Below are 22,412 nucleotides of genomic sequence, written 5' to 3' on the forward strand. Positions count from 1 at the left end.
AAGCAGCAGCAATGAAAGTTAATGTACATGGTTGTGGGTCAGGAAGAAACGACCAATTCCACTAACTGTCAGGGCACTGGTCACTCGAGGAAGACAAATCCGTAACAATATTGCATTTAACGGATGGTAAACAGAGTTAAACCTGTCAGATGGCGCAAGAGCCCATGAAACTTTCTGAAGTAACTTTTAAAACAAATAGCGAGTTGAAGAATCTGTGAAAGGAGTTGTTTATACAGAGACACAAACAAAAACATCAGACAAATTTATTTATTGGAAATTGCCAAGGAACTCGTGTAGTAGACAAGCCACAGAATTTACAAGTCAACAGATAAGGCATGGATAAACAAGAGTTCTTTGCAGTCAAACAATTTCTCCGTAAGTTGATAAAAAGTACAATTTATGAACATAAGGAATAGGCTAGTCACAGATGGTACAATCAAAAGGGTGCAGTTCACATCAATCAATTGTCATGGTGTGTTTTTATATTATAATTAAACTATTATATCTAATACAATATTTTCCCTCAACTATTAAAATGTATTATGTACAATCCTATTGTATTAGATAGGCACATGGATGATAGAAAAATTGAGGGCTATATAGGGAAGAGGGTGTGGTTCAGGTTTAGGTTGATGGGACTAGGCAGAATAATAGTTTTGCATGGACCGGATGGGCTAAAGGGCCTGTTTCTGCATTATTGTGCTCTATGATCTTAGAGCAGGTTAAGAGGTCAGCACAATATTGTGGGTATTGCTCTATGTTCCATCAGGGTTGTGGGGCAAGGTTAGAGCAACTTGTAAGCTAAGTGCAGACTGGATTAGTCAACTGTACAGACAGGATTGAGCTGCTACAAGGGGTCACTGGAGTGAGCAGTGTTCAGAAACAAAGTTAGGACAAAAATAGATGCAAGTTCAAACTATATTTTCAGTTAGGAGATAAAGTATGAAAAAGATTGTTAGAGTCAGAAGCCATATCAGTGCACTAAATTTGTAGCATTTCATGTCTTACTCTTTTATAGTTTCTTATGTTTATACAGCTAGTTCTGCAATAATGTGCATTTCCAGAATTGAATTAGCTATAACATAAATGATATATGAAAGAACACAATTAGTATTACACAGTTTCATTGGTAATAACAGAGTTTCAATCAGGAACTAAAGAACTAGGTGAGAGTTACTTTGGCAAATGACAAGCAGAACACAAAGCTGTTTCTCTGTAACCTCATCACAGTAATCAAACCTCACTGGCTCTCAGTAATCTAGGCAGCCAGTTTCACCACAGGAGACCACCAACAAGCAACCCCTTCTATTGATGTTGTGCAAGGTTAATCTGTTAAATTGTGTAACATACAGCTTTAAGCATTTTTAGCTTGCACTATTAAAATCAACTTAAAACTATTAAAAACACTTCTATTTCTGAAAATTATGCAGGAAAAGTACCTTAGTTATTGTAAGTCTTAAATTCTCTGTCCCCTGCCAGTTGTTTTGCATTGACACAGTTGTTTAATAATATAATTTTCCATAATCTGAGTTTTCTCAAGAATACAACAAGCACATACTAGAAGAACTACCAGTATATTATTTCTACTGCCTTATGTGTGTTGCAATGTTCACTTACTTTAACAAAAAGAGTTATGGGCTGTGTGGCTTACAGCTTTGGTTAATTTTAGTCCAGCTGGACGGAAACAGGCCAAACCCCCAGTGAGTAGACGTGAGATTCCCCATGTTTAGCTGCCATGATTATATCAGTAACTACAGCTAGAGACCATTTCATTGGCTGCAGCACTTTAAGATATTGTGAGATTGAGGAAGGTGATACAGAAATACTAGTCTTAATTGTGGAAGATAATTAAAACTATTGGATTCTTCATGCAACTAAGAGGGGGTAGGATCTAGCCACAACTGTCTCCAATGCCCAACCAGTGCTGTCCTTGACCAGAGAACATGAAAGGCCAAGCTGTTTACAAATACGGAGTTGCCTAAGCAGTTGAAATGATTAAGAGACAGTTAAGAAGTGGGAGCAACACACAAAATGCTGGAGGAACTCAGCAGGCCAGGCAGCATCTATGGGAAAAAGTACAGTCAACGTTTCAGGCCGAGACCCTTTGGCAGGACAGTTTCTGTTAAGATGTGGAGTCTTGAATCCATATACCAGTTTGCTTCTCTGTGATTTGTTTACATTATCCTTTATTCAGCACAGAAATGCTGGACAATGGAACAATAATAATTCCAGAACAGTAGGATGAGGCCCAGAATGAGAAAGAGTGCCACAAAGACAATGATAATTATGCTGCAAGGACCCATGTGCTGAAAAGCTGTTTTGCAAGATCCTGAGTCACGTTTCTTCCCTGATTTAATTCCTGCATTTTGGGTCGGGCGGAACAGCTGTATAATCCCAGAGCGAGGGACAGTGCCGGAAGGTTTGCTGAAGTGACCCAGGCCACTTTTTTGTGCTTCAATATCTGAGTCACTGCCGGTGAGATCCTGTGGACGTTCCATACTGAAAGCTACGTATGACACTGCACAGCAGAGAGCAGGGAGAAGTACAGAGGTGACTTCAAACTCAACTTCAGGGGGGGCAGACTTCAATTAGTGTACTGGTTCTTGTCCAGTTAGGACGACCTACACAGAATAGAAATAAAAGAACAGAGATAAGGGCAAACCTTCTCTAATGTTAACCTAATCTCACTCAAGCTCAGCTAGAAGGTACATCATCACCAACTGCGATCAATGAACACATTCAGATAATCACACAAGCTCAGAGCTGCCACTGATCTGGTGACAGTAGTGAGGCTTAGCTGTAACACTCCCACCTCCAGGTCAGTGAAACTAGCTTCAAATTCCAATTTCTGAGACCTTGAGCACAGGCTCTTTATTTGCGGGGGGGGGGGGGGAGGTGTATGGTGGCAGGGGCAATAATTCTCTCAGGTGTGTGCTAAAGATTCCAAGAGCAGAGGGGTCGCCACAGTCTAATTTATGTCATTGGTCATTATCATGCTGTTGCTTATGGGAAGTTGGTGTCCCAGTTGGCCTCAAAGGAACCATGCTTCAAAACTGCCGGCCAGGATTGAAGCTACTTCGAAAGACCCTGAACCAGACATTGTGATACAAGACTTTTTGTGATAGTAGGTGATTTTACCTTTCCATGTATTGACTGGAACTCCCATACTGTAAAAGAACTAGGTGGGATAGAGTTCATCAAATGTGTTCAGAAAAGTTTTTGCAATCAATACATAGACATCCTAATGAGAGAGTGTGAGATACTGGATCTGCTATTAGGGAATGAAACAGGGCAGGCGACAGAAGTTTGTGTAGGGGAACATTTTGCATCTACTGATCAGAATGCCATTAGTTTCAATGTAAATATGCAAAATGATAAGTCTGGTCTGTGAGTTGAGATTCCAAATTAGAGAAGAGCCAGTTTTGATGTGTCAGAAAGCATCTGGCAAGTGTGAATCGGGACAGGCTGTTTTCTGACAAAGGTGTATTTGGTAAGTAGCAGGCCTTCAAAAGTGAAATTTTGAGAGGACAAAGCCTGAATGTGCCTGTCAGAATAAAAGGTAAAATATAACCGGGGTAGAGAATCTTGGTTTTCAAGAGATATTGAGGCCCTGGTTAAGAGAAAAAAGATGAGGTGCACAGCAGGTGTAAGCAGTTAGGAACAAATGAGGTCCTCATGGAGAAAAGAAACGCAAGAGAACACTTATGAAAGAAATCAGGAGGGCTAAAAAGAAGGCATGAGGTTGCCCTAGCAGACAAGATGAAGGAGAATCCTAAGAGATTTTACAGATAGGTTAAGAGCAAAAGGATTGCAAGAGATAAAATTGGCCCTCTGGAATATCAGAGCAGTAATCCATGTGTGGAGCCAAAAGATCTGGGGGAGATCTGATATGAAATTTTTGCACCTATATTTACTCAGGAGATAGATACAGAGTCTAGAAGTGAGGCAAATCAGCATCAACTTCAAGGACCCTATATAGATTACAGAGGAAGAGGAAGTGTTTGCTGTCTTGAGGCAAATCAGGGTAGATAAATCCCCAGACCCTGAGGGAGGCAAATACAGAAATTGCCAGGGCCCTAGCAGAGATATTTAAATCATCCTTAATGACAGGAGAGGTACCAAAGAACTGGAAGACTGCCAATGCTGCTCCTCTGTTTAAGAATGGCTGTAAAAATAAACCAGGAAATTATAGGCCAGTAAGCCTGACATTAGTTCTAGGAAAATTATTGGAAGGCATTCTAAGAGTAAGTATTTGGATGGACAGGGACTGATTAAAGATAGCATAGCTTTGTGCGTGGCACGTAGTGTCTAACCAATCTTGTATAGTTTTTCAAGGAAGTTACCAGGAAAGTTGATGAAGGCAAGGCAGTGGATGTTGTCTTCATTGACTTTAGCAAGGTGTTTGACAAGGTCCCACATGGGAGGTTGGTCAAGAAAGCTCTATCACTCAGCATTCAAGATGAGGTAGTAAGTTGGAAGAGTCATTGGCTTTATCGGAGAAGCCAGAGAGTGGTAGTAGAAGGTTGCCTTTCTGACTGCAGGCCTGTGACCAATGGAATGCCACGGGGATCAGCGCTGGGTCCATTGTTGGTTGTCATCTATATCAATGATCTGGATGATAAGGTGGTTACCTGGATCAGCAAATTTGTGGATGACACCAAGATTTGGGGTGTAGTGGACAGTGATGAACACTGTCATGGTTTGCAGAGGGATCTGGACCAGCTGGAAAAATGGCACATAGAACTTAATGCAGGCAAATGTGAGGTGCTGCCCTTCAGTAGGACCAACCAGGCAGGTCTTTCACAGTGAACAGTAGGGCACTAAGGAGTGTGCTAGAACAAAAGGATCTGGGAATACCAGCCCATAATTTGTTGAAAGTGGCGTCATAGGTAGATTAGGTCATAAAGAAAGCTTTTGGCACATTGGCCTTCATAAGTCAAAGTACTGAATACAGGAGATGGGATGTTACGTTGAAGTTGTACAAGACATTGGTGAAACCTAATTTGGAGTATTGTGTGCAGTTTTGATCACCTATGTACAGGAAAGATGTAAATAAGATTGAAAGAGTATGGAGAAAATTTACAAAGATGTTGCCAGGTCTGAGGGACCTGAATTATAAGGAAAGATGGAATAGGTTAGGACTTCATTCCTTAAAACATAGAAGAAAGGAGACGTGATAGAGGTATACAAAAGTATGAGGGGTATAAACAGGGTAAATGCAAGCAAGCTTTTTCCAGAGGTTGAGTGGGACTACAACTAGAGGTCATAGGCCAAGGATTTAAGGGGAATATGAGGGGAAACTTCTTCACTCAGAGGGTTGTGAGAAAGTGGAACAAGCTGCCAACACAAGTGGTGCATGCAACTTTGATTTCAACGTTTAAGAGAAGTTTGAATAGATACATGGATAGTAGAGGTATGGAGGAATATGGTCCTGGTACTGGTCGATAGGAGAAGGCAGTTTAAATGGTTCGGCGTGGACTAGATGGGCCAAAGGGGGTCTGTTTCTCTGCTGTACTTTCCTATGATTTTCCTAATGTGCTTTGTTTTGGTAAGCTATACCAGGGTACTCACCTTTTTACCATTTGTTTTCCTATAGCAGTAATTCTCAATAGTGTGGCCTCCACCAGCCAATCTAACAAGGGTGGTAGCTGCCAGGAAATACTGTTTTTCCTTCTAGGATGCATGAAAATAAAAAAAAGTGCAACCTGCTCCATAATTCAATGAGATCCGAACTCAAACACAATTCCACATGGTCTATCTGTTAATCTCACACTCGGATATTTTCAAACCTCCTTCTGGAGTAGGTCACGTTTGGCTCATTCCTCAGTAACAAGATCTCTCCTCTAGTATTCTCTCCAATTCCAGTCTTATTAGCCTGATAAGTAGTCTCTGAGTCTTGTGCTTCAGTGGAATATCCTAGTCCCATGCCTTTTCTTTTAAGTGCTATCTAAGTGTCTCTAAAACATAGTGATTGTAAATAATTCCATGACATCCTCTGGCATTGAGTTCCAGATATCAACTGCTCTCTGTAAAAAAAATATATATTTTCCTTTCTTTCATCTTAAATCTATGTCCTTTTGTTTTTGATAACCCTACCATGGATATTCTGACTAATTGTCTCTCTATACTCCATCTAATTTTATATATCTCTATCAGGTCCCTACTCAGCCTCCTTCATTCCAGGGAAAACAAGCCTCAGCATATCCATTCTCTTCCCAAAATTAAAGTCCAACAGTCCGAGCAACATCCTGGTGAATCTCCTCTGCATTCCTGCAAACACATTCTTTCAATTTGCATTTGGTAGAGTTGCAACATAGCATCCCACGTTATATTCCATGCGCTGACCTGTAAAGACAAACATGCCTTATATGCTTACTTCACCACCCTAACTACCTGTGTTGCCACTTTTAGGGTATGTAGATCCTGAATTCCAAGGCATCTCTGTTAATCAACATTCCATTGAGTCCTACCCATAGTTGGCTTTCCAAGCTACATCATTTTGCAATTGTCCAGATTAAATTCCATCTGCCAAATGCAGTGCCCAACTTTCCATTTTATTTATATCCTGTGGCTTTGAATAATCTTCCTCTTTATCCATAATACCAGTAATTTTTATATCATCTAAAAGTTTAATAATTATTCTTCTATATCATATTCTGGCCATTAATATATACCACGGAAGAAATGTATAGCAATTTACTTCCATATCTTGCCATGAAAACCATATGGACTCTGTGGTCCCTAAGGTCATGAAGAGTCGGACTCAACTAAAACGACTGAACAACAACAAAATATCTACCACAAACAAAGGTCCTAGCATCAATCACTGTGGTACACCAACAGTCACAGAGTTCCCATCAGATCAGCATCCTTTCACCACCACACATTAGCCAAGTTGCTTGGAACCCATTTGCCTTTGTCTCATCTTCGGTTAACTTTAACAACTTTGTCTGAGAATAGCAATTGTTGAAACCTCTGACAGTGACTCCCTTGCAGCTGCAGATGGAGATAACAGAGGAAATGAGTCGGGGCCAGTCCATCAGAATCTAAACACAAGAGATTTTGCAGCTGCTGGAAACCTTGAATGACACACAACAACGTTGGAATAGGAGCAACTTCGCTCCGTTCACCACAAAAGACAGGATTCACTGTCAACCATTTCAATTCAACTTTCCATTCCCATTTCAACTCATCAGTCCGTAATGAGGCCACATTCAGGTTGGGGGAGCAACACCTGAAACACTGTGAGTAGCCTCCCACCTGGTAGCATGGACATCCGTTTCTCTAACTTCGAGTAGTTTCTCCCATCTCTCTGTTTTCTCTTTTCCCATTCCCCATTCTGGCTCCCTTCTCACCCCTTTTCTTCACTTATCTGTCCATCATTTTCCTCCTTCTTTTGCTTTCCTGTCCCACTGTCCTCTCCTATCAGATTCCTCCTCCTTCCTCCCAGCTTCTTACTTCATCCCCCTCCTCCACCCACACACCTTGCCCCTTACCTGATTTCACCCATCGCCTCCCAGCTTGTTCTCCTTCCTTTCCCTCACCTTCTTATTCTGGCCTCTTCCTTCTTTGTTTCAGTCCTGATGAAGGTCCCGGCCTGAAATGCTGCCTGCTTATTCCACTGCATAGATGCTGCCTGACCTGCTGAATTTCTCCAGCACTCTGTGCCCATCAGAATTTAGTGTGCTTCACATAACATGCAAAACCTTTCACACAGGTGGTGGTATCATCAAAATGAAGTCAGAGCCTGGAGCGGGGGTGCTACTGCTGTCACACTCACTCACCAACAGATTAAACACACTGCTGTCACATTCACTTAACAGATTGAACTGTTGTCACACTCACCAACAGGCTACACACTGCTGTCACAGTCAGAGTTCCAGATTGAAACACTCCGGTGTCACTCTTCTTTACAATGCCATTACACTCACTGCTTTACCAGTGCCTGGTTTTACACTCGGAGTTCTCAACCGTCACTAAGTTCTGGAATTTCCTTGCTATGTTTGGGACCCAGTGAAGTGTTGCAGCTGTTGCTTCTTCCCTGGGAATCAAGTTCTAACCCGTCTCGGCTATCCACAGATCAGTTTCCCTCAGCACCCGCACAGGGCTTTTCTGTCCAGTCGCAATTCACTTCCACCAACTAGACATAGCTAAGTGTTTACTTCGACTGTTGCTAAAGTATCAATTTCATTCTGATGGCTACTTGTTGACAAATTAAGAGTATAATGTTTACTGCACACCAACCACTTCAGTTCATATTTTAAATGTTTGGTTGCTATTTTATGCGAGAAAAGATATTTATTCTAATTCATTTCACAATGGTAATAAATCAGTACAAGGTTTTCATTACACATTAACTGCTCTAGGCTGACAGTCGCATGGTCCGTAGTGCAGTTTGCTCCTGCCACATGCACCTATTACATAATGCATGCTAGTAGTGTTGTTTTTGCGGGGGAAGATTCATCTTAGTGTGGACGTGGGTAAAAATGTTAAGTTACATGCGAAAATAGCTTAAGAAATGAATAGATAAGTGATGACAGGATTCTTATCCGATTGGAAGTCTGTAACCAGTAATGTGCCTTAGGGATTGGTGCAGCAACTTTTGAGTTTTTTTGACTAGCAAGTTTGCAGATGACATGGGTGAAATTGGTGGTGTTGAAGATGTTGCCTGGATTGGAGGATTTTAAGCACAGGAAGAGAGAGACTGGATAGGCTGGATTTGTCTTACCTTGGAGCAAAAGAGACTGAGATGACCTGAGAGAAATATACAAAGTTCGGAATAGATTGGGTAGATGATCAAAAATCCTGTTCCCCATGACAGGGATATCAAAAACAAGAGGGTGTAAATTTAAGCTGAGGGGAAGGAGTTCTAAAGGTTAAGTTCTTAATGGATATTGGGAATGCAATTATGCACCGCCAGAAGAGGTAGTGATGTAATTACAAAGTTAAACAGAACAAAAGAGGATACACTTCTCGTGGGCAAATTGTAGATGGACCTGTTTCTATTTTTTTAAAAGAGGGAAAGGATTTTAAAAAATCAGGTTATGCTACCTTTGTCCTGAATCTTGGTCCGATTACACTTGCAGAATTGATGCCGGCTTTATTATAGTTCTTGAGTAAGGCACTTAACCACACATTGCTCCAGTCCACCCAGTTGAAAATGGGTACTGGCAAAACTGCTGGGGGTTAACCTCGCGATAGACTAGCGCCCTATCCGGGGGGGGGGGGAATCTCGTGTACTCATTCGCTTCACGCCACAAAAACCGGCATAATCACCGGCCTGATGAACCTAAAGGCTCAGGACAGACTTTAAAAAGAAACTTCATTATCGAAAGGAACGAGTAGTACAATAAAAAAGTGCAACGTTTTATATATATCACGGAAGACAGAACATGCTAGTTCTCTTTTCCACAGGGTGAGCTGAAGCACGATCTGAAGTAATTTAGTGCAAGAGGCACAAATGCTTCCACTGACAGAGAAGCACAAAGCCAGGAGCCTCCAGTGCAAGTTAGGTGCCAAGCAATCCAACAGAAAACCAGAGGGCAGCAAGAGTGTTTGAAGACACGGATGTCCAATGCTTAAATTAAGATTCTGTACATTCCTCAGCAGAATTTAGAGTAGAGTTCAGAGGTTTTCAACATTTAGTCCAGGGATACGATCTCAGGAAATGGACGTTTTCAAGTTCTGCACATTTGTAGAATGATGACTGTTTTGAAAGATACTTATTTCCTAGAGCATACCACTTGACACTGGACAGTTTTCCAAGACAATCAATCAGAACCCTGACTGTCATGTGTGCATATATAAATAATGAAAATTCTCTAAATTCTGTTAAATCAGATCTTAACAATTTTAAACAGAATAAATTTCATCTGAGCCTGAGGTAGCTCAGGCAGGAACAAAGAGGTTGAATGAATCCTTTACACCAGGATCAAATGGAGGAGATGAAAGAGAAGTCTTACAACTGATGCAAGTCTGAAATCAGAATAACATGCATCTAAGAAAAAGGAGGAATAAAAGCGTAGACTATTTTCTAAACGGGGAGAAAATTCAAAAACCAGAGGTGCAAAGGAATTAGGGAGTCCTCATGCAGGATTCCCTAAAGGTTAATTTGCAGGTGGAATCAGTGGTGAGGAAGGCAAAGTGTAATTTCATTTCAAGAGGACTAGGATATAAAAGCAAGGATGTTTTGCTGAGGCTGTATAAGGCACTGGTGAGGCCTCACTTGGAGTGTTGTGAGCAATTTTATCTCAGCTGGAAGCAACAGAAGGTGAAACAGTGTGACATTTTTCATCTTACCTGCTTGGTGCTCTTGCACAGTATGGCCATATTGGAATGAAGTGAATGGGTGGGGCAAGGCTTTGTGATTTAAGGAGTATGTGAAATTAAAAGCTGTTTACTTACACAATCTTTAAATCAGAAGTCTAGGTTGAGTGTATAGTTGAACACAAGTGAGATAATTAGCTCTAAAGACATATTTGTATTTGACGGTAGGTACCCTACTATTGGCATGGCATAAGCACTGTAACTCCCAGCAATGGCCAGTACAGTTTCCAAATGGGTGGTGAGATTAGGACATGGAGATGTGTCTGTTACTAGCTGATTATTTCTTGCTGCCTCTGGTGAGAATCATTTTGACCTCCAAGGGACCATAAAATCTGCCTGTGAATACCATGTCAGTGTGTTTGGAGTTCTGGTTTTTAAATACAAAAACAAAATAATAAAAATACAAACAGTACCCCAAGTATGACTTCACTAAAGTCTTATACAGCTGCAGCATGACTCCTTACTCCTCTGCTCAACACCCCTATCAATGAAGGGATGCACGTCATGATACTTATCCACTTGTGTAGCCATCTTCAATGAACCATAGATCTGGACCTCAAGATCCCTTGATATTATTAAAATACCTATCATTAACCATATACTTCCTCCTTCCATTTCACCTCCCAAAGAGCAACACCTCACTCATGTCCAGATTAAATACCATTTGCCATTTCTTTGCTCATAGCTGTAACCAATCTATATCCTATATTGTATACTTTGATAGTCCTATACTGTCCACAAGTCCAATCACGGTTTCGTCCACAAATGTACTAATCCACCCTACTGCGTATTCATCCAAATCATTGATGTATCATCACAAACAGAGGTCCCAGCACTGATCTTTGCAGAATACTACTGGTCACAGACTAACAGCCAGGACGACAGCCTTCCACCCCTATTCTGCCTTCTATAAGCAAGCCAGTTTCAAATACAAACCTGCAATTTACCCGAGTTCCCTTGCATTTTTATGTAACTCATGCAGCAGACTAGGACAGTCTTGATACCTGATTTATTGAAACTGCACGGCTTTCAGACAGACTGGGGAGGAGCACCATTATCACCGGAACGGTCTCTAACAGGATTTGTCTGTACACAGAGACACAAAAGATGTTGGAAATATTGAGCAGCACATTCGAATGCTGGAGGATATTGACAGTCCAGGCAGCATCAGTAGAGGGAGATGAGCCAAGAGGCATCATCAGGCCTGGAAAGAGTGAGGGTAGATGCCAAAATAAAAAGGTTCAGGGAGGTGGAGGAGCATAAAATGGCAGATTTTGTGCGTACATCAATTACAATGCCGTAGAGGTATGGTTTGTATACTGTTGCCAGCAAGAGAATCGTTAAGCAAGTTGCCACGACTCCTTTTTTGCTTTTCAGCAAAACCAAAGAAAACTGAAAAGATCACAGATTGAGTAATCAGTACTGCTTCCAGGGCGCACGGTATTGACCAGCATTATTCACTGCCTTTGGCACACTAGCTGAAGTTTTGATAATGGAATTCCTTTAGTATAGAGCAATGGCTTCCAAAGTGGGCAATATTAACCCCCCCCCCCCAGGGTGATGGGAGTATCTAAGGGAGTGATTAAGATAAAGGGGGTGATGGGGGGCACTCGATAGCAAGCTAAATTTGAGAAATGAATTACTTATTACAAGCACTTGATCCTCAGTGCCTTATAATTGATTACAATGATCACATAACCATCTCATCTCTTGCTAACCCACCGTTTGTTAGATCAAAGCATGTTATAGTCATTGTGACATGTTATAGTCGTTATAGCAATGCGACACTTCTGTATTTGGTATGTCACGAGAAGTCTGAACTGAAAAAATTGTGTTATTTCCTAACCTGGCCCTTGCATTACTGCTATTCATTACTGAGGTAATGTTTGCGATTATCATTTCCATACTCTAATCACAGTGACACAATTGAATTAGGGGATGGAATTCGATGGGGTAAAGTTCAGAGTCTGCCCTTTCAAATGGTCTTGACCCCATTTCTCCAACCCATGGCACAACCAAGAAAATGCTGCCCTACTTTGTGTACCTCCAGGCAGAGAGGTTTTGCCTAAGCTATTACGATGTCATAACTTTCCCCTTCATTGATTGCAGTACTTCAAGTTTAATTGTCACTTGCTCCTGAATACAGCCAAACAAAACAGTGCTGCTCCGGGGCCAAGGTGCAAAACACAGTACCAACAGTCACACACAGCACAACACATATAGCGCTTACAGCAGGCATAAGATGGCAGTAAAATACAATCACACAAAAAAAAGACAAGTCCTAGAGTCCATGACTGCTGCAGCAGTCTGCAGTTGAACACAATACAGCTTGTCTTCTGCCAAGCAAACAACGGGGGCAGCACCAACTCCAACATGAAGAACGTGTTATGCTGCCTCTGGCACTCTGACTTCGACACCTCCCCCTGGGCGACGGCAAACAGACAACACTGCGGCATTGAGGCTTGCTATGACTGAGGCCACGCAGCTCCGACATTCACCAGGAAACCAATGAATTGGACTTACAGCATTCCACACCAACAATGTCTAACAGGGTCTTCCAATCACAAGTGACAAAGCCAATCACTTGTGTTTGACTGCACACCTCCTTCAAGCACCAATGTCTCTGTTGCAGGCATCATAGTCCACACCAAGTCCAGCTCCTTCAGTTTTTTCGCCAACAAGCAATTTGCTGATGGGGTAGACCTGCGGTACTTTAAGTTCTTAAGTCCAGCAGTGTCTTGCAATCATAAAAAGTACATTTAAAAAGACAATAACACCTTTGGTTGATCCTGTAGAAGCAGCTGCATCCGAGGATGCTGCCATCTTAATGGATGTTTTGGGGTTAGACTTGGAAAATAATCCACAATGTAAATGGCAGAAAAAGTGCAGACAGTATGGTGTGAAGTATCTGAAAAATGTATTTATACCAGTACTAACAAGAGAAAATCTGCAGATGCTGGAAATCTGAGTAACACACACAAAATGCTGGAGGAACTCAGCAGGCCAGGCAGCATCTATGGAAAAGAGTACTGTTGATGTTTCGGGCCAAGACACTTAAGCAGGGCTGGAGAAAAAGAATAGATGAGTAGATGTGAAAGAGTTTTTTTCTCCAAATGAGGCAATGAAACCATCCAACATCTCTGAACGTTTGAAGACAATACACTCTGCTAAAGCAAACAAGAACTTGGAATTATTTCACTCACTTTGTGAAAACTTTCAGAAATTTAAAACACTTCAAAACATGTTTGCCAGCACTTCACAATAAAACAGTGATGGTTCGCATCCTTCATACACTACATTGCTAAATCTGTAAAGCCCCATACAATTGGAGAAGAACTGATTTCACCATCAGTAAGGGAGGTTCTAATTATGGTTTTGCACAAGTCACCAGACCAATTAATTCCACTCTGTTCAAAGATGAATACATCAAATGTCTGAGAATGTGAAAAACACATTGTGCAAAAATATTTAGGAGAACAGAATTTGTTGGATGAGTCAACTTTGCAAAGCAACAAATATTTGCTTCTTGGTTATGATCACTTCATAAAAGATGAAAACATGGTTCAAGAGTTATTTGTAAGAGGACTAGAAACAGACGTGAAGGGGCAGTCAATATTTCAAGTTGATGAGCAATTTTTCAAAGAGGACACTTCACTCCCCAACCAACATTCTTTCTTGTGCAACAATGGGGCACCGTCAATGACAGGACGTCACTGTGGGGTTAGTAATTTCTTGGAAAAAAAGCTCTACCTAACATTTTTAGCATTCAGTGTGTAATTTACATAAAATATCTTGTCACAAAAAAACCTAAGTGATCCATTATCACAGTGGGAAATAACATCAAGTTCCATGCTCTCAATTCTCAACTATTTTGAGAGCTTTCCATTGAGAATGATAAGACAAGGAAATCTGCAGATGCTGGTAATTCAAGCAACACACACAAAATGCTGGTGGAACGCAGCAGGCCAGGCAGCATCTATAGGAAGTAGTCAATGTTTCGGGCCGAAGCGTCGACTGTACTACTTCCTATAGATGCTACCTGGCCTGCTGTGTTCCACCAGCAGTATTGAGAATGATGAACAGTTTGAATCATTACTGTTGCACACTGAAGTCAGATGGCTCTCAAAATGAAACTGCCTGAAACATTTTAATGCACTTTTTGAAAGTGTTAAAATTTAGACTTGAAAGTTTCATTCAGTAACCAACTCAAAAGACTATCTGGCATGACATTGCTTATTTGTCAAAATTATTCATAAAAGTTTAATGAAATCACTCTTCAATTGCAAAGAAGTGATGTGAATCTTATCAAAGTCAAATCAGTTATCTCCACATTTCTGTCCAAGTTAACTATATTTAAGTGCAACGTTGGTCACTGTCCCCTTTTCTAATTTCCAAGCCTCTCTGACTTGGAAGAGAAAGAAATACCAGACAAAGCTCTTCAAGTGTACTGAGCCCATCTGGATGTGCTACATAAATACACGTTAGAGAGATTTCAGGATCTTCTCTCAGTCCAAATTCCAGATTGGATAATAAATCCATTCCTGAACACGTAATGAGGAATTGACAGGAACGATGGAGGAAAAACTTATCTCACTACAAATAGGCATCCGTTAGTCTCGCGAGACCATGGACTTGTGCCTATGAAAGTTTTCAGGGCGCAGGCCTGGGCAGAGTTGTATGGGAGACCGGCAGTTGCCCATGCTGCAAGTCTCCCCTCTCCACGCCACCGATGTTATCCAAGGGAAGGGCAAGGGCCGATACAGCTTGGCAACGGAGTCGTCGCAGAACAATGTGTGGTTAAGTGTCTTGCTCAAGGACACAACACACTGCCTTAGCTAAGGCTTGAACTAGTGACCTTCAGATCACTAAACCAACGACTTAACCACTTGGCCACTACAAAATGGCTGAGGTTCAGCAGAGGTTCAAAAAATCATGAGGACTTTTGGTTGCAGAAAAAAAATCTCTGAACTCTATGCTGTACTGTGGAAAAAGGTCAAGGTGTTCTTTATTGCCTTTCCAACATCATATTTAGTGGGGTCTGTTTCAGTGCAGTCACCCAACTTCTTTAAAAACAACGAAACAGACTGCAAATTACTGAGCATGTGGATCTGAGCCTCCTTCTGAGTGACTTTCAGCCTGACGTTGAGAAGCTGATATCACTGTACCAAGCCCATCCATCTCATCGAAAGCTGAAAAAGCAAAGTACTAATGTACAGTCAAATTGGAAATGAAAATTATTTAATTATAATTAAAACAAATAAATGTATTTGTAGCTTTAAATAAATTTGAATAATGTTAGCAATTATTTGGCACCGCTTTGAATTTGCAGTTCCTATTTTCTTTCACTGTGCCTCAAAAATCTATTTTTAGTTTTTATGTAATGGCTAGAAAGGGAGACAGGGTGCTGGGGATGTGGTCTGGGAGTCCAGTAGGCAGTAACACAAAAATGTTTTGGTATCACTGGTATAAAGTATTAGAATCCAGTACTGATGGGCCAACACCAAAAGAGAGTGTGTCTAGTTCGAGACCTTCTCAGGCAGTGGACAGCAAACTGCAATACTGGAAAGATCCAAAGTTTATTGCCACAGCCATTTGTATTGTAACTCCTCTTTCTGAGGCTGTATTTAACAAAAATTGTAGCTTAAACAAATTTGGCAATCTGTCTTGTGAAATGGCTCAACAAGCCTGTGTATCCGTATGGATGGATGTTTTTTGCTGTATATACATGGAGCCTTTATGTCTTCAGCACAGTGAATGAAAGTGGGCAAACTATTTCCAACATCCATATTAGGCAAATCATGCATTACAATATTTGGATATTGTAACTGAACATTAAAGTTTTGTTTTAAAAAAACTGTTCGGAGATTTTCTCCAAACAAGTACTCAAAGATTAGTGAACTCTAAGATTACCTTTATCACAAGCCAGATAACCAAGATTGCAAATTCCTCAGATGGTATACTTGTTCTGAAGTATTCACTGGTGATTATATACTGCAACATTCACAGTACATTGCTACTGTAGCCCTGACGAGTGCAGGTAATAGCTATCACCTTTGTGAAACCAAGCAGCACAAGTGTCAAGGTAACTGACCATAGGGATGGTTCTGCTAAAGTACACGTTCCCATGCGGAGGCACAGAGCAACTCCTGCCAGTGACACATTCTGACACCCCACAGACACTAAAGGCATCTCATACTACAGTTGAATACTTGTGTGTGCTGTAAGAAATAAATCAGTTACTCAAGCAGGAAAATGAATTTTAAAAATCAGGCACTTAGTATTGCCTTGCCCTTTTGAACACAATGGAGAATTGCTCAATAATCCACAAGTATGGAACTCAGGCACTCCTTTCATTTAAAGGTGATCTTATTACCTAAAAACTAATTTAGAAGATGATGACACTCTGAAGGATGAGAATCTATCCTGAAACAGTTTCACAGTAAAAACACAGAAATCATGGATTCCACAGGCTGAGCATAAACTGGCAAAATACACAAAATTTAGATGGGTATCTTTAGAAATTCTGAACTCAAGCATGGCACTGAACAAGGTAACAGACATAACATTTAAAGAAAAAACAAATCCAACTTTTATTGTCACATCAGTGATCACCAACTCTGTTTTTCACAAAATTATCATGAGATGAATGTAAAGACAAACTGTCTTCTGACAGGCACAGGTGAGTGACGGTAATTACCGCTGGATAATCTTGCTCTTGTCCATCTGTGATACAGATCAAATTACTCAGGTTCATGCAGTTGACATTAACTTATTCACCGTGGCCATATTATTGTCACAGATTTTGGGTACAGAAGAAATAAAGTGAATCCAGGACAGCAAGATCAAAGTCTAGAGCTTCCAAAGATCTTGCTGTTCCTCCAATAGTCTACAGGAAAATGGCAAATTCTTCCACGTAAAGCTTCTTTTGATCAAGGTCGCTGATGACAGTAAGTCAGAAGTTCAAAATCCGATTCCTTCTGTCTGTTCTGGAAAGTAAGGGATCTACATTAGTACTCAAAGCAGTCCTTTTTCAACTTAGTAATATAGCAGAGAGTGCAGTTTGAAGAAATTCAATTGTTTTTGTGGGTGGAGTAGGGCAGTTTAAAAAATGGAAACCTGGCCCTATCAGTTGACCACAGAAGAATGGAGTATCCAAAAAACTCAAACACCACAATCTACAGCACAAACACCAACTCCATCTCTACGGCACAATACAAATCTTGCTAGCAACTTTTTGTGGCTGTTAAAACATTTCTCCAGCAACCCACTGCTGGGGAAAGGTGGCTGAAAGCACTTTGAGATGACACACAAAAGATTTTGAATTCTCAGTAGCAGTGATTTTGAAGTTTTAGAAAAAATTGGAGACTAGACTCCTTTTGACACTTAACCAGGGATATACCATATTTTCTCTGGTTCACTGTTAAGCAGATTTTGCACAAAACCTACCTAAGTAAACTTCAGATTCGACCTTCAGCTTTTGGGGTTAGGAGTTGCCGTAAAGGCCAGTATTAATGCTCAACTCTATTTTCAAGGAAATGGCAATGAGCCGTTATTTCAAGCAGTTACATTCCTCTGGGTGAAGCTACTTCTGGAGTTCTAATTTCCATTCCTCATGGCAATGACTGCTGCATAACTACACCAGGCACTAACAATTTCCATAGTCCTTCTGATTTTATCACCACACCCTCAGGGGTCATCACAGTATCATACCACACACCCACACCAAGCAGGAACATCATGCAAAGGCAAAACAAATTTGGCTGGTGGGGTGCATTTCATCTGGAGAGATACAGTCAGGCCAGATGCATATGGACAACGAACATGCCAACTCCCTGGAGGGAAAGGGTTTCACATCAGTACTTCACAGAGCACAGCTGAGGACTTCAATAGGGAAACATGGGAAGTCTGAAGAGATGCACGTGCAAATGCCACATGCATTATTAACTGCCCCACCAGAAGGATGCAAGAGATGCTACAGTGTGAGTGTCACAGTCCATCTTCAATCTCTCACAGGGATTCATCCAGGAGCTCCTTTCTACTCTGAAATTGACCTGGATACTTGCACTGTACAGCAGTTGTCAGCACATTTCTCTTTCCATGGAGGAGAACCTACTGTCTTTCTGGAGTAAACTGCTCCAGTCAGAATTGTCTTCTGTTAATAGGAGCAGAATTTAATCAACCTCAATTCACAGTGTTTGTTGGTGCATCTCTGGAGGCTCTGACAGAAGCTGTGAGATCTGCAACAAGGCAGCTCTACAGGCCACTGACCAAATAGTTTTATGGCAGTTCCAAATGCACTGCAGGGCAGGAAAACCCTGTCCCCTCTCAGAAAGTCAAAGTTTCTGCTTCCACCAGCTTCTTGAACAACATCTTACACAGAATGTAGCTCCTCTGCCCAGAACTTGCAGTAACCAGCTGGTGCTTCCACGATGAGAGCCAACTGTAGTCATCCACAATCAATCCAAGTTGTAAGGGAACATCTTTCCACCTGCACTGTCATAGCAATCACCAACAAGAATTATTGGAAAAAGCCATCATGGAATGTCTTCTTTCCCACTATTGCTTGGTCATGAATATTTATTACAAAAAAGTATTTCAATAATTCACTCCATAAGATGAGTAAATGGTAAAATTGGGTATGTTTCTGAGAGATGAAAAATGCACAATGCTGTTTCATTTTGTGAATTTTATTTGGATGACCTTGAAACAAACACTATGACATCAATCATTAATTTCATTTATACCAATCGCTAAGATGACTTCATATCCTTCAAGAGGTGAAACTCTTCCCGGAGCAACATACATTATCTTTGCTCAGTTATAAAAAGTAATCAGTAATCAGATGCTACTTGAACTGTTGAGTATTTCCAGTATTTTCCATGCTTTTCGTCTTCATTGGCATTGAGAAGGCAGTAAATCTAACTGAATGGCATGCCAAGTCTTTGGAACTGCTCGACACAACAAGCCTTCATGGACATTATGCTGTGGTGTCAAAAATGCTCTGATATTTTTAAGATATAATAATATACAGTAGCAAAACAGTACACAGGAATAGCTATTTTAAAAATGTAGATTTAAAGATCATCTTGAATTTGAGATGTTGTTAGTGAACAGCTGAATATTTTTTTTCCTAGTGTTTCCAAAACCATGATGGAAGGTGGCAGGTACATTTCTGAACATGAAGCAGCCCAAGGTCAACACAGTTGTCCATCATTTTTAAAATCAGACAGAAACCTTGCATAAATAAAGTTACCTTTTTGTGCATGAGCCCTATGCTCAGCAGTTAGATTTAGGAAGCCGGTACACTCCACCAGAGTAGACTAGCTGGTGGTCCTTCACTTTCTTCTGTAAGAACGCCTGCAGCTCTTGCATGTCAATTTCAGTCAGTACTGGGCCTGTCATTACAAACATCTTGAGCATGGTGTGAATACGCTCCAGTGGTAAGCTCTCAAGGTTTGTCAACATGCCCTGGATGTACGTCCAGAAAAGCTGCAAAACACAATGAACAGCTTTCTTTAAAAGGCAGCAAAACACCATCTGCAGTATTACTACCCTTACCCCTGAAGCCACAAATTCCTGCTGGAATCCTGAGCCACAGCAGTGCTTTTACCCAGTATGTCTGTGACTTTTTCCACCAGAGCCTAAAGATTGCCTGTGATCTCAGTCACATACTGCAGATCTCTTGGTGTTATTTTAAAGTACTGCTCCTGGAATCCTGGCCAAAGTTCACCTTTCAACTGACATCATAAAAACAACTTCAAACTCATGATCACGTTGGTACAATGGCCAAATTAAAAATACACTTTGGGAGTCATGTTGATTCAGGCAGCATCTGTGAAAGAAAATGGACAGTTGTATTTCGTAATGAAACCTTTCATCTGGACATGTTTTCCATTATCTGCACTCCCTTATGTCTTCAAGATTGATCTATGGCTCATGATGTTCAAGGATTTTGTGAGCAACTGAATATCAGTGCACTGTAAAGTGCTGATGAAGAAAACCCCCACATCATCAATTTACTTTGCAAGCAACCAATAGCTCTAACCTGCAATTCCTCTTCCTTCTGATCAGCTTGGGAAGCCATAGCAGAGTCTCCCTCCTCATCACTATCAATCAAAACCATTTTCTCCTGCTGGTCCTTCTGTTCTTCCTCAATCACTGTAAATGTATCTGGCGGATCTTCCTTTAGGACTCCCTGTTGCTGCCAAAGTGCAATTTTCCTTCTCAGGGCAATGAGCGGAACTTTGAGGACATCACTAAGTTCCTCCAGAGTCCAGGTACCTGCAGATACAGACACACAAGGACACTCAGTACTCACTCATAGAAACATAGAAATATAGAAAATAGGTGCAGGAGTAGGCCATTCGGCCCTTCGAGCCTGCACCGCCATTCAGTATGATCATGGCTGATCATCCAACTCAGAACCCTGTACCTGCTTTCTCTCCATACCCCCGATCCCTTTAGCCACAAGGGCCATATCTAACTTCCTCTTAAATATAGCCAATGAACTGGCCTCAACTGTTTCTGAGAATTCCACAGATCCACCACTCTCTGTGTGAAGAAGTTTTTCCTCATCTCGGTCCTAAAAGGCTTCCCCTTTATCCTTAAACACTCAAGAAGCATTTCAATTATTTCATCCTCTTGTCCATGTTTAGTGAATAATCTTCAATATGTCCTGATTCAAAACTGTATAATTCTCTGAAACTACTCAAGGGTATACTAGAAATTTGGAAAGCAATTTTTACTATGTCAAAACAACGCACACAAAATGCTGGAGGAACCAGGATTTCAGCCCAAACCTGTACTTTTTTTCCCATAGATGCTGCCTGGCCTGCTGAGTTTCTCCAGCATTTTGTGTCTGTTGCTTTGACAGATTTTCTGTTGTTTGTGGTTTGTTTATGATGCCAAAATCTTTTTCCACTTTGGCTTCCCACAGAACCCAAATGTGCTTCAACAGTTTTTACTGGTCATTTTTTTTTTAAGTCACCAGTCAATTGTGTTAATAATGACCCAAGGAAGTGAAATAAGCATGAGTTGAACTAGAATAAAGATTTCCTGTATGGTGGCATTGAGGAAGAGGAGGTGGGCAAAGGCTTATTAACACTCAGACTATCTTTCTCAGAAGGTACTGTGCACCAGGAAGATCCTTGATACAACATTCTACCCAGCCACTATAGATAAATATTTATCATTACCCTAATGTTTAATTGGGATAAAATATTGAGAGATGATCTTTTTAAATATATCCCTCACTACTCGTACAGATACTTACTTTTCTGTTGGAAGTGCATTATAATGGCCGCATGGATGGGGGAAACAGACACAGACAAGGTTCGATCTGCCAGCTCAATCTCCAGATCAGCGTTTCCCAAGTGAGGTTTCCAGTTCAAAGACCTCATGGCCTGCACAAATTGAAACCATCAAGTGAAATTAAGTTCAAGTTTAATAGTCATTCAACCATACAGATGGTTTATACAGATAAATGATACATCCGGGGCACAGTGCAAAACAGTAGATATTGTTATGATAGCACATACAGTCACAAAAAAAATATTAGCACAAGTCCCTGAGTGGCATGGCCTGAAGATTGATGGTGCATGGGATGTTGTTCTGGAGCCACGGTTATTCAAGAACAAGTACGCAGCAGTTCCTCATCTCATGCTGGTTCGGCAGATGAAGGCAAATCAGTTGTCTTGCACAGGGTCAGCTGCAGGCAATCTAGCTTGTCTTCCAGGGAGCAAACAGTGGAGAGGAGCACCGACAGAAGGAAGCAGCCCCCAACGCAGCATGGATTCCGATGCGCCCGCCGCACCTCAGTTCTCTCCCACGCTGTCTCCGGTGCCTCCTCTCCAGGGTGCCGTAACAGATGACGCCATGGCGGGTGGGCCTGGTCTGCACAATTACCGAGACTATGCAGCTCCCACACCATCAGTTAACTAGCAGTATTTCATATAGCCAATGTCCAACAGGGTCTTGCAATCACAAGAGAAATGTTTAAGCTACACATTTGTACCACTTGTCGGACCTGGAGAGGCCACTGTGACCAAGCATGCCACCATCTTACCAAAATTAAGGCATGCAGAGAG

The 22,412-nt window shown here is 41.2% G+C and overlaps 1 protein-coding gene and 1 long non-coding RNA gene across 2 annotated transcripts in view; both read right to left on the bottom strand.

Annotated features, from left to right (window-relative positions):
- Positions 1-249: 249 nt before the first annotated feature.
- LOC140731005 (uncharacterized) lies at positions 250-8,203 on the bottom strand. Its single transcript, XR_012099717.1, has 2 exons — positions 7,846-8,203; positions 250-2,621 (listed from the first exon to the last, which is right to left on the bottom strand). It is a non-coding gene; the product is annotated as an uncharacterized lncRNA (long non-coding RNA).
- Positions 8,204-16,891: 8,688 nt separating this feature from the next.
- The window catches only part of anapc2 (anaphase promoting complex subunit 2), a 28,320-nt gene continuing 22,799 nt past the window's right edge, over positions 16,892-22,412 (bottom strand). Inside the window, exons 11-14 of the mRNA XM_073052170.1 lie at positions 21,599-21,728; positions 20,372-20,607; positions 19,580-19,815; positions 16,892-17,312 (exon numbers count right to left, since the gene is read on the bottom strand). Coding sequence (XP_072908271.1) covers positions 19,603-19,815; positions 20,372-20,607; positions 21,599-21,728 — 579 coding nt within the window. The 3' untranslated portion in view covers positions 16,892-17,312; positions 19,580-19,602. The remainder of the gene's footprint in view (positions 17,313-19,579; positions 19,816-20,371; positions 20,608-21,598; positions 21,729-22,412) is intronic.

The sequence above is a fragment of the Hemitrygon akajei genome, chromosome 7 (assembly GCF_048418815.1).
Source record: "Hemitrygon akajei chromosome 7, sHemAka1.3, whole genome shotgun sequence".
Taxonomy (NCBI): domain Eukaryota; kingdom Metazoa; phylum Chordata; class Chondrichthyes; order Myliobatiformes; family Dasyatidae; genus Hemitrygon; species Hemitrygon akajei.